This window comes from Cebidichthys violaceus, unplaced genomic scaffold (assembly GCF_023349555.1).
Source record: "Cebidichthys violaceus isolate CVI_PGR_0920_01 unplaced genomic scaffold, fCebVio1.0.p SCAF_31, whole genome shotgun sequence".
In the NCBI taxonomy this organism is placed as follows: Eukaryota; Metazoa; Chordata; class Actinopteri; order Perciformes; family Stichaeidae; genus Cebidichthys; species Cebidichthys violaceus.
The window spans coordinates 2,697,946-2,713,083 of NW_027176495.1; the positions used below are offsets into that span (position 1 = coordinate 2,697,946).

The window sequence follows — 15,138 nt, forward strand, 5'->3', positions numbered from 1 at the left end:
TGTAGATTTTAAGTTGATTGGTGGTCGAGTCTGTGACACCCATATTAAAACCCCAACATGTGTTCAGCTGCTCAATCTTTATAGACAACCTTTATATACATATTGCTACAAACATTCTGTACAAAAAAGATGAAGATAAGATGAGAGTGAAAAGAGCCCAGATGATCCTCTTCACATCATCTCACCTGTACATGTGTACGGCTGTTGCTTCAGGTTACTGATAGACTGATAGACTGATGGACGTAAGGACCAGAGATAGGACCAAAATGATCAGGTCAATGGCTGAAGCTGCTCCTGTAAGGCTGGCTGAGGCTAATAGCTGTCCTGCACTTCTCAAGCAGTTTAAGGTTTAATCACCTTCACATGTTGCTCTTCTCTTAAGCTTCCAGTCCTAAAGGTTTGTTTTCTACCAGCTGAAGTGAAGTCAGCCATCATTCATTCATTCATTCATTCATTTACACCTGTGCTTTACATTACTAAACAGCACATGAATAAATAAGAGTGTGGTTTTATACATGAAGACGTAGTTTCAAATCTAAGCCTCTGAAACAGGCCAAGTGGAATCATTGTGTGAATTGAATTCAGCGTGATCTTAAGAAACAGAGTGAGAGACAGTGACAGTGGAGGGTGAGCAGTGGGTGTCGGTGATTCCCGACAGTGTGAGCCGATGGCTCTGTGCGCCTACCTTTGAGCATTTGCGTGGTGAACTAAGATTTGAGGAGATTGGTTTTTTTGTGGAAGCAGAAAGATTTATTGATCGGGCTTTGAAGGAGGAGTCTCCGGCTGGAAGATTAGCGCCGTGGCTCCGTAGTCTTGTTCCGGCATCCGCCCCTCCGCCTAGAACAACAGCTGCCCATCACTTCTCATTCAGCGCTCACAGAGGCGTGAGTCTCCAGTCCAGGGTGAAGTTGCTGTGACAGAATTTGATCTACCCTTACTGAACCACGCTTGAAGGAATCCCTTCTTTTCTATCTTATAATCGAGTAAAGTCACTTTGAAATCATTCTTGAAGTTCAGTAGAATCCAGCTTGGATGTATTGCTTAAAGGAATAGTTCAACATTTTGTGAAATATGTTTGATTTCTGAGAGAAGTTGAGAAAGCACTAAGTGGTATTTTTCCTCTGAACACCTGCGTATTTGTACAGATTAAACAAACAAGATATAATATAATAACTGCTGAGCTTTAGGGATGTTGGTAGGTGGCTTGTGTTCAGACTAGCCGTTTCCCCTGCTTCTACTCTTTAAGCTGAGCTGAGCTGAGCTGAGCTGAGCTGAGCTGAGCGTCTCCTGGCTCTACAGTAGCTCAGTGTTTAACAGACAGATACGTGAGCGGCATCGATCATCTGACTTCTCTCTGTTTGAGCACATCCTCTCTGCTCCTCTCTGCAGGTTTTCATTGGATGTGAGGAATTTGAGTTTCTGGTTTCCTCATGAGTAACTTCACCACGGACCTTGGAGACTCACACAGGCATAAATAATGACAATATTGTCCATGATCATGTCACCTCCTGAGGGCAGCATTGCAGGTTCTGTTTCCAACAATCATTCAGTGGTGGTGGATTAGAAAGACATGCATTAGGAAAGAACTGAGACAGCGTGGGTGAAGAACAGCAGGTACAGAACAGTGATGAAGCATTCATCGCTGGTCCAGACAAATTCAATAAGCTCCTAAGATATTTGTTAGTTCAGCATTTTTTTTTAACATGCAAGCAGATGCATGCTCTGTTTTATCAAATGCAGGAGACTGAGAAAGATGAAAAGAGCCCAACGTGCAGCAGAGGCAGAGCAGCAGTATCGGTCCATATTCACCAATATATGAATGTTAGACTGGGGCGGGCGTGAAGGCCGACTCAACAACAACACAAATATAGACACAATAGGGAGCGGAGCAAGTTATTTCTGGAGCAGCACAAGACAACACATGTGACTGACTGCTGCACACAAACACATGACATGCAAACACATGACATGCAAACACATGACATGCAAACACATGACATGCAAACACATGACATGCAAACACACGACACATGGGCCTTTTTCACTGCAGGGACTTTGACTGGTCAGTAGGAAAAGCACAGGTTTTACTAATAAAATGAACAACGGCTCTGTCCATTCAAATGTCTGGGAAGTTCTGAGAACCCGGCAATGAAACTGAAGCAGCTAAATGGAATTCAGCCATCATTGATTATATTATTCACACCTGTGCGTTTCCTGCCTTGAGATGTCAAAGTCATGAAAAAATGGCTTCTTTAATTATGCTACCACCACTATTGTTCCACTTCAGTATCCACCACATCTCGCTTCAACACTTACTGCTGCTTTGGCCATCAGGTTTGCCTTTTGTCTCCGCAGATCAGACTTAATGAAGCCTGCAGAGAAGTGAAGACAGAGAACAGGTACAGCCTGCATGAGACCATGCCACAGAAAGTGTAATCAAAAGATAAATACTAATTATTTAATAACGGTGACTGTCCAGTAGGGGGCTCTTGTGCACAGACACATTGCAGTGTAAAGTAAAACACCTTAAAAATACATAAAATACAGTATGTCTAACACAGAACATGCATCCTAACTCACTCTTAAACTTTGCATTGCAAAATTATGAAAACAGCTTGGTTAACCTTTAACATCAATTTCCACCAAAGCAGAACGTTTCCCAACAATAACCTTTGTGACTGAATGCATCACAGAGAGCCAGTACTGCACAGAGGACTCTGGAACACCAACAGATCATAGAAGTGCGAGTTCAGTTGTGACTTTCTCACAAAGCTGCTCTTTTCCTTGAAGCTGGCATGACGACCACAGGAAGAAGTCCACTCATACGTCTAATGCTGAGCAAGTTACAAGAGACAGCGAGTCAGTCTGCTGGCCTTTGTGGGGAGGAAGTGACATTAACACTGAATGTCTTGCGGGGTTTTTCTAGTATGCACAATGTGTATTGTTTCAGTGGCTACTGAATCTTTAACAAAAGTTATACATTGCTCATAAACCACTAAATGGGCCCTGAAAAAAGATCTTAGTGGCTTTTTATTGCCTGAGGTGACAACCGAGGCATGAAGTCTCACATCTGACACCTGAACACTGCTGTTTGTAGGTCGGTGCTCATGTGCGGCGCTTCCGACTGTCTGTTGATTACTTTTCTGAGCGATGCAAAGTTTTCCATTATTCCGTCAATGAATAACAATGTTTTCAAGGCTCTCGTTCTTCTAGAAACGTCTGCGTCGAGCTTTACTAAAACCGTGAGGAGGACAGAGGGAATAACTAGAGGCCTGTGGAAACACTCCCTCTCTTCACAAACTGTAACTTGTTTAATTATAATTTCAGAAATCCTATCCCTAGGGCGCTCCTAACGTAAACTCACCTTCTGTACACAGGGGACATAATCATTTGTTAAGTACATGAAACAACAGGAGACACTTGTCATGAAGTAACAGTCTGTCTGCATCACAGCATTCAACCTTAACAGTCCCTCAAGTTACACAGTAATCGTCTTCTGCATTCTTGGAATTCAACTTTTTCGTGACAGAAACAGTGATGAACAAAGAATTGTCAGGCATTGCTGCACGTGACGTGACGTGGGTAGCTGCCGTCACTCTACTCAGCATGTGTTTCAGTCAGAAAGGTCTTACCGGTCATTATTGTGCCGATTAGAAGAAAAACACAGAGGAAGATGTTTCCCGCCAGTGTGCCGAAGCCGTCGATGATCTTCCCCTGGCAGATGGTGAAAATAATGCCAAACACCTGCGCATGCAGAACACAATGCAATAGTTAGGAACACAGCCGACGCTTGCATGCACCGCAATAAAGGAACGCTTTGTGCAAAACAAATGTTCTCTGAAGCGCTTCATCGCTACACTTTATCGCTCAGCAGAAAAGTGCTGTTCCTGCAATCAGCTACTCAGCGCTGTTTCACAGACGTGATTTGTGAATGCTGGTAGTGTCATAATTCATAAATTCTCACTCTGAAACAAGAATGATGTTTGTCTGTTGCATGTTGCAGATTTGGTGAAACTGGTCCCAGGTCTGCAAGGAACAATCTCATCTGCAGACCGTTATTGTTAGTATTTGTGTTAGTTTTTGAGCTATGTATTGTTTTCATGCATGGAGCCAGGTCTCTTTAGGAACCTGCAATGGTACCGAGTGACTGTTCAGGTGAAAGAAGGCAAATGACTCCCTCATTTCTGTACAAGCAGTAAAAAGCAAATCTCGTTGGGCTTTTCTGCACCATTATGTCTTCAGTGACACCGAGTCATTGAGCTGCACCTGAGCTGAACAGTTGAGGAGTCCAGACGAGGTTCCCTCTGACTCGGGGTACGTCAGCTCGACCGCAAACTCAAAGCCCAGCGGCAGGTAGCCCGTCATGAAGAACCTGGACACACACACACACACACACACACACACACACACACACACACAGTATTTAGCAGCACAATAAACATCATTGTTAATAATATAGAAGCTGATTCAACCTCTTGTTTTCTGCTAAATCACAACATTTCTTGTACTATATTGATCTAATTCCAATATATTTTGCATGAATGGGTTACATTAATGGATTCATGCAACAACACACCTCCTATACAGACTCTGTCCAGTGATGTCGCTTGCCTCTCCCTCTTCATAATAACTTGCATTCAAACTGTGGACCTACTGAATGTCCATGTCCTCTCAGGATTGTAAGACTAAGGAACTTCTCTACGGTTTAATGGTGAAGCCGTGCAGGAACAACAGGTCCTTCCACTGAGGTGATGACAAGTGAAACTCAAAGACAAGGTTCTTACATGGCAACAGCAGCAGAACACCTCCGCCTGTGTCAGTTCATACTGTAGTTATAGTCACATTTACACACGCTGCCTCTGCCTACGAGCGTTCTTTGATAATAAGAACACAGATCAGTCGTATGTGAGGTTGTATGTCCATCAACAGGAAGGGATGAGCTAGTGATGCATAGAGGAATAGAGATTCTTATCAAAAACAAAAAGACATGGAAGATACTCAGGACAATGCTTGTATACACTGGACCAGAAATGCTGACTTCATGAAGTGAATTCCAGCAGGAATGTGGAGCTAGCTGGAGCTCATTTAGTCTCCATTAACAATTGAGCTTTTCTTTGTGTTTGAGTCTGACAGTTCAGCCTGAGTCACATGAATGAAGTACAATGTGTGGTATGAATGTGTGGCATGAATGTGTGGCATGAATGTGTGGTATGAATGTGTGGTATGAATGTGTGGTATGAATGTGTGGTATGAATGTGTGGCCTTGACAGAAATGGCGAGCCCAATGTGGAAGACCAAACGGTGCCGCTGAACAGGTGTAATGACTTCACAACGGCCACATAAAGGTTAAGTCCTCCTGGCAACAAGATCTGCTTTTAACTAACTTGTGGATCTTTTTCACTTCTAAAGATGGAATTCATAGTAGCTCTACGACCTTCATTTGAATGCATTGTACCCACGAGACTGTGACGCTGGTAATCTTTACGTTTTAATTATTTCGGTTTTCTGTTCCTTGACTGAACAAATGAAGTGTACAACAAAAACATCCTTAGATCATAGTACTTCTAGACCCCAAAAAGAAAGAATGAATGAAAAATACCCAAGAGCTCCAGCGGTGATGAAGACCACCCAGAGGTGTCCCAGATTGAGTGTAGAAGCGTAGACGATCATCCCCACCAGAGACATGAAGTACACTGAGAGGGTCGTCTGCCTGGAGGAACACATGAACAACAATGAGCATAGAATCCATTATCATGAATATATATATATTCAGAGTACTGCTGCATTCTACCTTAAAACTCAACATAACCACAGCCACTAATTAAAACATGTATGACAGTAAATCAAATCTGTGGATTAGACAACAAAGCCAGCTTCCCATTCTCCTTTTTGCAGAACAAAACTCTTGTAAGGTTGAGTGAAGCCCCAGAGGATGGACACTGCTGTCACAAGGTCAGTAAGACCGCTGCTGGAGCAGCAGGCTGCACCTGGATCAACAGACAGTCCTGACAGCCGACACACACACACACACACACACACACACACACACACACACACACACACACACACACACACACACACACACTAAACAAGACCTGCAGTGAGATGACAGGCATAGCGACGATGAGCAGAAAAGAACAGACGTCGGTGGAGCTGCGTGACGTCGGATAAAATCATGTCAAAAACACCTTGGACTCCCTCTGTGAACGTTCTCGATTCCCAACACTGGAGACTAAACTGTCCTTCAGTTACTTACTTGTAGGTTTTAGTTTTGTCCAACCAAATGCCGCAGATGAGGGAGCCGACCATCCCCGCAATGACAATGGTGAGGCCAATCCTCCCAGCATTCACCTCTTCCCCCTAAAGGGTCCAGGGAGACAGGACATGTTAGTGACCTGATGGCCTCACAAGGAAAGAGAATTAAAGTGAGGTTCTACATTAACCTGGTGTCACATTTATCATCAAAACATGCTGACATGAGAGTCAAATCAAATCAAAAGCTTCAGAAGCCAACATCCTTCCATAAACTCATATTTAGCAGCATTCTGTATCGATACTTCCATAGAGAAAATATTTGCAATGCAAAATATAACAGTTGAACCAGTTTTTCAAGTCCTGAAACGTCAACTTGTGGTTTGTGTACCGAGGGTTTTGGGTAATAGTAGATAGTAATGCAGAGGCAGCCCTATCCCTCGTGTCTATCCACAGCAGACAGGACTTACAGGGTAGTGCTCGATGATCATGCGGTTCAGCAGGGTGCCAACAGCGTAGAAACAACCCACGTTCAGACCTGTGATGGAAGGGAAGTCAAACAAAGTGTGCAGGACAACAACATCTTTTTAAGAAACAACAACACTAAGTTAAGGAATCACTGAGCGGACTTCCCTTTCACTTCACTTTACAAAAGACTTTCACTCCTAAATGATACAAATAACTGAAAAACATGGAACTGTTATCCAAAAAATCATATGCAGAGAGACAGCAGGACAGAGACACACGCACCAATAACACACTAACTCTAGTCACATGAAATGTGTCACATGAGGTCGAGGTCGACAGACTTCCTTAAACTGCTCACAGCTGCTGGACTCAGTCGCTGTGACACGCTGGACAGAAACTGACTTCATATCTCAGAGACCTTTACCTTCAGGAGATGTTTGACCTTCAGGTCACATCGATTATTTGTTAAACATTGTCAGACTATAAGTAAACTTTAAACCTCAGAGGGACACATTCACTCTTTTATGACATTTTTTGATTTGATAAGCTGCAGGGCGTGTTGAGGCTTTCTTCAAAATCAGTTTGTTGTTCAACTATGGGATGTCATTTATAGATAAATAAATATACATAAATAAATAGGGCTATGAAATAAACCCTGGAATAAATACATAAGACAATACATATATACTGTAAGTATAAGTACATACATGAGTCAATATATAACTACGTCTTTGTGAAGGACTACTTTAGATTACAGTCCCTGCTCAGCACCTTATAACAGACAAACACAAACCAACGAGCTGCTATCACTGAGGGAGAGGTGACGACTGACCGTAAGTGATGATGAGGAGGATGAAGGGTCTGTTTCGGAGAAGCCTCAGGATGGAGGCGCTGTAGGAGTAGTGCTCTGGTGGGATGCTGCGAGCGGTGGCCTGGGCCTGAGTCGGAGGAAGTTTAGGACGCTCCTGGAAGACTGACACACGGAGAGACCACAACCAACGTTTAATGCAGTGAACACACAACAGCAGCTGCAAAACCCTAACCCTACAGGGTCTAGACCACCCTAACCCTAACCCTACAGGGTCTAGACCACCCTAACCCCTAACCCTACAGGGTCTAGACCACCCTAACCCTACAGGGTCTAGACCACTCTAACCCTAACCCTACAGGGTCTAGACCACCCTAACCCCACAGGGTCTAGACCACCCTAACCCCACAGGGTCTAGACCACCCTAACCCTACAGGGTCTAGACCACCCTAACCCCTAATCCCTACAGGGTCTAGACCACCCTAACCCCTAACCCTACAGGGTCTAGACCACCCTAACCCTACAGGGTCTAGACCACCCTAACCCCTAACCCTACAGGGTCTAGACCACCCTTACCCCTAACCCTACACACAGCATACACATTATAATGCAGGTCACAGGGGAACAGGGAGGTCAGCCATGAGCAAACAGTCAGGAAGAAACTGCTGCACAAAACAATATGTCATGTATCCATGTAGGACATAAGGTAAAACTATAGGCAGCCATACATGTCCTGGTATATTATTGGCAAACATGCTGCATATTTAACGGTTATTATTTTGTCAGCATTTTGGCGAAACCTAAAGAGTTGTAGTTCAAATCATAGATGTCTTCTCACTTTGGAGCCACATTCTAAAAAGGGGAATGTTGGGAACATCAAGGTTGCTGTTGGACATCATGTTTCTCCACTTCACACAAGGACAGAAGGGAACAAACTGAGTGTGAGGGACATGGAGCCCAGGGAAGCCTTGGAGCAGGACGCATTCAGACACAGCTGGACACGTTAAGCTCCACACACCGACAACTGTGACGGGACCGCTTTCCCTTTTCCTGCTGCCTTCAGGAAATACGTGAGGAAATACAGATGTCCGTCTTTGTGTTCTTGAACCAAATCGTTTCCAAATCAGACTTGAGAGTTTGTGTTCAGTAACCAGGTCTCACTAATCCAGACAGACGACTCTCTGGGTTATTAAAGATCTTTACTGCATGTCGTTGTAATTAAAAAGAAATGCTTGGAAATTAAGTTTTATTCAAATACTGCACATTTGTTAAAATGGTTTGTGCTTTACCAGCCCGGTACCTCCCCTGATTCAGCCAACCAGATCCACTCAGATCTTCCTCTGATGAAGGTAGCAGTCAAACGTCTTCTCTCCTCTCTGGATCCTGGGGCTGTCGGCGCTGCTGACTCACCGGCCCTCAGCGCCACAGATGGCCCTGCCAGCAGGACAGCCCTCACACATGGCATCTTGCATGCATGCGTGAGGGTGCGCTGTGTGTGTGTGAGTATATGTGTCACATCATGAAACCGCTGTGGCCAGCTGGTGAGAATTACCTCGCTGGAGCAACTAAGAGAAGCAAAAGTCACATCCACCGCCCAATAGGATCCATCACATGAGCAAAAGAGGGAGGAGTTATAATATCTATCCGTCTTCCTCTGGAAACAAACAACACTGGCGGCTTGTCTGAAAGCTGTACATGGTGCCACTATGGAATGCCTTCACAAGCATGCTTTGTGTTTCTGAATGCAGAACGTTTACGGGTACAGCCCCCCCCCCCCCCCGACACAACAGCTTTTTCATGAAACTTCTTCCTCCTCTCTTACAACTACCCAGACCCAGCCTCCTGTCCTCTAGAGAAGAGCAACACAGACGTACAACCTCCTTCGTAATTTCACTCTGCAGAGACATTTGATTATTTTACATCATGATAATATGAGCTGCTCCCTAACATTGAATGAACATTCTTTGATTGATGCAATTAGTCTGTGTTTAATTTTTGCTGTTTTGTTTTTTCTGTGGTAAAACTTTTGAGATGCCATCTTGGCCAGGATTAATTCTGACTAATGTCCCTCCCTATGATTCTAGTCTTTAATAAGAACAGACATGAGGGTCAAAATGCACCGGCAGCAGATCTAAAGCAGACAGGAACTCACATCCTGCTCGTCACGTCTGTCAAAAGTTCCTTTTTTGTCATCATAGATCCTCTATTTCTAATATATCTCTAACAAACATATCCTTGATAAGATATCCCTGTTCTTCAGACTGAAGCACTCACTTCTGTGCCTGTTCCCGTCTCACAATAGCTTCTATTTTGTGAATTTCCCTTCAGGGAGGGCTTTGTGTTGGCGCGACCATGCAAGTCAGCACTTTTCTTGTCCACTGAATGGCGCTTCTTGTCGGAGTGGAAGTCTGCTGTAAATTAAAACCATCGTGAGGAGGATCCACTGAATAAGGAAAAGGCCCGGACAAAGCACACGAACAGGTCCGAGCATGTTTCTGAGGGACAGGATCAACTGTGGGAGAGTGGACCGAGGTGATGTCATCTTTGACTCGTTTCACTTGACTGCTTCACTGACTGCTTCATCTCACCTCTCTATCCATTCACAAAAACAAATCTGCGGTTACACGGAACTGTGACATCGGTTTTAAAATAGCATTTAAATCCAGTTAATCTAGATTTTTATGTAAATCCAAAAACTGAAACTATTCAGGGTGTCTAGTCATGCAGAACGTTTCAGTCTCATCTGCAGAGGGCTTAAGATACCCGGCGCTGTCTGCATGGCTACAGAACACTAGAAGAAGTAAGGAAACAATAGTTGTGTATTGTGGACAAAGCCTTTATGCGCTACATGACGAGTCTTACCACAGACAACAAGGATGAAGAGGAAGGTAGCCACTCCTGCTGTGATGTAGAACATGATGCTGATGTGGTGAGCCAGCTCGTCCATGTCGTCCACGTTCGGCACCAGGATGGGCGGAACGAGGAACCCGATGGCGATACCCAGCTAGAAGACGATCAACACATGGAACAGGATTTACAGACAACAGTTTAGAAGTGAGCACACATTATCGCTTCATGAGGAATATCAAATCAAGGATGCATCAGGATGCATCATACATAGTGACTGAGTGGTACAACAGGTATTTAGGGGCTAGTATTGCTTGTTTTGACAACAATTAAAGTGATTATTTAGTTTAACTATACATTTAATAACTTTATGACCCAGCTGGTCTTAAAGGTAGCTGGGAGCAGTATGAACGTAACAATCAACTGACATCCTCTAAGGCAAGCTCTGCTACAACTGAAACAGGTTTCAGCAAACAGTTAACACAAGGTTCTCTGGACTCTCGCACCAAGACACTAGAAGTCCTGTGACTCTGGCATCCAGCAGAGCTGCGTCATCTACAGACAGCTGCCTCACTATGTGGACCCTGCTTTTAGAGGACACATTCAGACAGACCTGGTTTCCCACAACTCCGATGGAACAAGCCGTGGAAACCTCTTTCTCTCCAAACCACACTGAGGCGAGGTGAGAAGGAATACCAAGGACGAACACGGTCGCTACTGAGCACACACACTGGCCAAACAAGGTGACCGGGAACAGATTGGGACCGGCGCTACCGATCTTAATCCAAGCACCAATGCAGTTAAAGGCCGACCCGACGAGGACAACGTCCCGGAGTCCCCTGCTCTCCAGTAGCCACAGGACGGGCACAATGAGAGGAACGTAGGTGAGCAGGTAGATCATGGACAGCCAGTCGACGGCCAGAGAGTCAATGCTGTAGAAGCGCATGAAGATGTTGCTGATAATGCCGTACTGAAGCCACATGAAGGCATTGCTGGCTGAGACGGCGCTGAAGAGAAACAGCATGGACCAGCGACGCCGGTAAAGTTTGGTCTCAGCCTCGGGGACCAGCTCTGCCCGGTCACTCTGCGAAGGCTCGGAGTCCAACGGGGAGCCAATGGAGATGGCTCGGCCCAAAGGTCCTGGAGTCCACTGCATCGAAGCCAGGCTCAGAGCGGGATTCTTTGCAGCCTTGGACCACGGCCATTCTTCACCACAGAGTTCAGAATTTTCATGGTTGTCTTTCAAAGTATTGTTTTGTGGCATTTGAACTGTCCTGAAGTGGGCCCCTGGAGCGTGAGGGGTGAGAGGTCTTGAGGTTTCGGAGCTTGCTGCTCTGCGAGCAAACTGCCTGAAGCTGAAAGTGTTGTTTTCTCAGAGAGCGAGCACAGCTGGAGTTAGTACTGTCCTGATCCACAACTCGACTGCATGGGATGGCATTGAGCCTCCATACCACATGTCCACATATTTATCACCTTCAGTCCCGTCATGTGACGTTAATGTAGGAACACTCAGACCTTGTATTGCCTCCCCAGAAAACAAAGAAGCAGACGCATGTATCTGTTTAAACCAGGCTAACTGGTTGAATGATTGTGTGATTCTAACAACAGTCTTTGTTATTGATCAGCTACAGATCTCTGTGCTGTTGAGAGGATATAATATAATAACTAGAGTATTTCTGTCCTCCAATCATTGTGTCGAGTTTAACAGTCTGACGTTGTTTAGAAAATGATAACTTTTTAGATAGATAGATAGATACTAACTTTATTGATCCCGCGAGGGGAAATTATTTTGTTACAAGCAGCAATAGCATAGTGTAATGTCTTTGAGGTATGTCTTACTTTGACTTATATTACTTCATAAAGACCATTGAAGAGACTAATATGATGACATATGCTGATATGAAGGCAGTAAGGATGCAATAAAATGACCTATGACATCACCAGACTGAGGCCTCTTTGTTCAGATGCACGATATCTAGTCCGGTCAATCATCTCCCAGTAGTCTGGCTGTCTGGAGGAGTCAGTGCATAGTATGAAGGAAGGTTCTGATGAACCTGTCTGAAGACCGAAGTGTTGAATACACTCAGATCACAAGTAGAACCCAGAGGACTTGTAGTCGACAACATGCTCCTGAGATGTCCTTCAGAAAGCCCACAAAGTGTTCTTACTTCTTAAAACTACGTCCAAAAACCCAAAAACACAGTTCACACTCCGGGTTACACACAGCTGATCATCCAGCACCAAGCGATGACGTCTCAGTGACATTTTACTGTTGGAAGTTGACTCAAGTGTTGTTTGTGTGGTGTTACATATGATGCTGAGAGTTCACATTAACAGCGGCACGATGCCGTTATTTTAATTGGCTGCTCCAGTGGATTTTAAAAATGCCCTGCTGCTTCTAATTTAAGCAGAGAAACACAATAACAGTTACTACTGTGTGTGTGGATACAGTGGAGATGAGTGAAGTATGTGAAGTGACCCTCACAAGTCACCGTCAGCGGGTAACGTCCCACCGCACTGCGTGTTTAACGTGGATAAATGATGAACTGCAACACGTTCAGCCGTACCGGTCAGTGTTTGGACACACTACAAGACTCTGCCCTCGTTTTTCTGCTATCACACAATGTTTGAAGACGTAAAAAACATGCTCAGATTCGATGGCCCTCCAAAGTTTCGTCATTTTTCCAAATCTCGTTCTGGAGTTCCCTGGACCAGGACCCACATGTGTGGAGCAGCAGAGGGACCTGGGGGCATCTGGATCGGCTCACATCTTATAGACTTAGACTTTCAGTCTCTTTCAATTTGATGATTCCCCTGCTGCCTTTTAACTCCCACTATTATATGTTAGTGATTTACACAAATGTGTTTGTTAGTTTGTTTCTCACAGACATCTTGTTTGGGTTTATTTTCTGTGTTCACCATGAAGGAGGGAAGCAGACAAAGGTTTGACCTGAGGACAAGCTTCAGAGAGGCTGTTCCTGAGCCTCCTCCTCTCTGTTTAATGCTGGTAAATGATGAGTGACAGTGAACTGACTCAGTCGATGTGTGGATAGATCTGTTTAATGTGTGTATCGCATTAGATACACTGTGATCTTCATCTCTGTCTCCGTTACAATTACACTGTCTTCATGAAAAGGTAGGATTGAATCAATCAACACTGGTTGTCACTTCTTGCATGCTGCCACTGTAGCAATGCTGTGGCTTGGGCGCCTGAACGTGCGTAATTACGCAAACGTTCCAAATAGATCTGGATTTGTCCGCATGATCGCTGGTTGATGGGGCTGTTGCATAACGTTTAATAGGTGATGAAGTAGGTGAAGAGATATCTTGGCCTATTGACTGACTCAGCCTTACCTGGTTCCCGAATACTCCGATGGAGCAGGCGGTGGACACTTCCCCTGAACCGAACCACACTGACGCGATTCTCGACGGCATCCCGAGGATGAAGACCTGCGCGAAGGAGCAGCACAGCTGACCCAGAAAGGTGACGGCGAACAGGTTGGGTTTGACGCTGGCCACTTTGATCCATGTGCCGGCACAGTTGAGCGCAGTGGCCACCAGCGCGATGACCCGGAGCCCCTTTTTGTCCAGCAGCCAGGTCACCGGGAAGATGAAGGGAATGTACGTCAGCATGTAGATCATGGACATCCAGTCTATGGTGAAGGCGTCCACGTCGTAGAACTTCATGAAAATGTTGTTGATGATGCCGTACTGGATCCACTGGAAGGAGTTGCACAGAGAATAGGAGCTGAACAGGAGGACAATCATCCAGCGCCGCTTGTACAGGCGGGTGGGTCGCAGCGCTTCGCGGCCGTCCAGCTGACTCGGATCGTCGGCGAACGGCGCCGCGTCACCCGCCTCCGGCTTGACATGGTTCTCCAAATCCGTCTTAGATTGATCCGCGTCAAGTGTAGCGTCTTCCAACGGCCCCGCTGGTTCCTCGCTCATCGTGAAGCAGTCTGCTAAATATACTCATGGAGTACAAACGTCCCACTCAACTACTGCGGGGTTCAACACAACGAGTCAGCAGAACGTGGCTGAAATGCGCTGTTTCATGGGAAGTGCTTCACTTCCAGCTGTCCGATCTGTTAACGACACACAGACCTACAACTCCATGTTTTCATTTAAGAGAAGAAGTTCAAACTAATCACCGGCTGTTCCAAAGCTCCACAACACGCACTAAGCGAGTAGGGAAGGCTCTCCAACGTTCCTCCCGGTTCAAAGTTAGCTCCGCAGTCGGACTGTCGGCCTGTGGAAGTTCAATACATTAGAGTGACAGAGCAACACTGATTGTGATCCTTTCAGTACGGAGCTTCCGTGTGTTCACACGTGTCAGCGCGCCTCTGTGACCCTCTCCACCCGGACCTAGAACCGCCTTGGGATTGAAAGGAATCGTTGAAACCAGGGCGGAGTTAGAAGAAGTGTCCTCTGTGGTATCTGAGCAGCCTGCAGCACCGAGATATCGCTCATCCGACGCCTCGCAACGGACTTCAACCTCGACCACACTCTCACATATAAACTCTGTAGTGGAATTTGTAAAACACGCCCCTTAATATGATCACAACTACTTCCCAGTTTAACAGACATTGCACATATCAGGTTATTTATTTTGCCCACTTATAATTATGGAATTATTACAATAAGGTGAATGCCATGAACGCCTCAGTTGTGTTCAAGAACAGAACTTACTTCATCCCCACTCAGGGCAGAACGAACGTTTGTTGTGTGCTCAGCGTGGGCTACTTTAACTTCATCAGCTGGTG

At 45.3% G+C, this 15,138-nt stretch overlaps 1 protein-coding gene across 1 annotated transcript in view; it reads right to left on the reverse strand.

The window, feature by feature from the left end:
• The window catches only part of flvcr2b (FLVCR choline and putative heme transporter 2b), a 15,400-nt gene extending 546 nt beyond the window's left edge, over positions 1-14,854 (reverse strand). The window contains exons 1-10 of the mRNA XM_068724512.1: positions 13,730-14,854; positions 10,391-10,532; positions 7,553-7,693; positions 6,723-6,790; positions 6,257-6,360; positions 5,600-5,710; positions 4,267-4,372; positions 3,633-3,744; positions 2,317-2,372; positions 686-837 (exon numbers count right to left, since the gene is read on the reverse strand). Coding sequence (XP_068580613.1) covers positions 751-837; positions 2,317-2,372; positions 3,633-3,744; positions 4,267-4,372; positions 5,600-5,710; positions 6,257-6,360; positions 6,723-6,790; positions 7,553-7,693; positions 10,391-10,532; positions 13,730-14,323 — 1,521 coding nt within the window. The 5' untranslated portion in view covers positions 14,324-14,854 and the 3' untranslated portion in view covers positions 686-750. The remainder of the gene's footprint in view (positions 1-685; positions 838-2,316; positions 2,373-3,632; positions 3,745-4,266; positions 4,373-5,599; positions 5,711-6,256; positions 6,361-6,722; positions 6,791-7,552; positions 7,694-10,390; positions 10,533-13,729) is intronic.
• Positions 14,855-15,138: the final 284 nt, after the last annotated feature.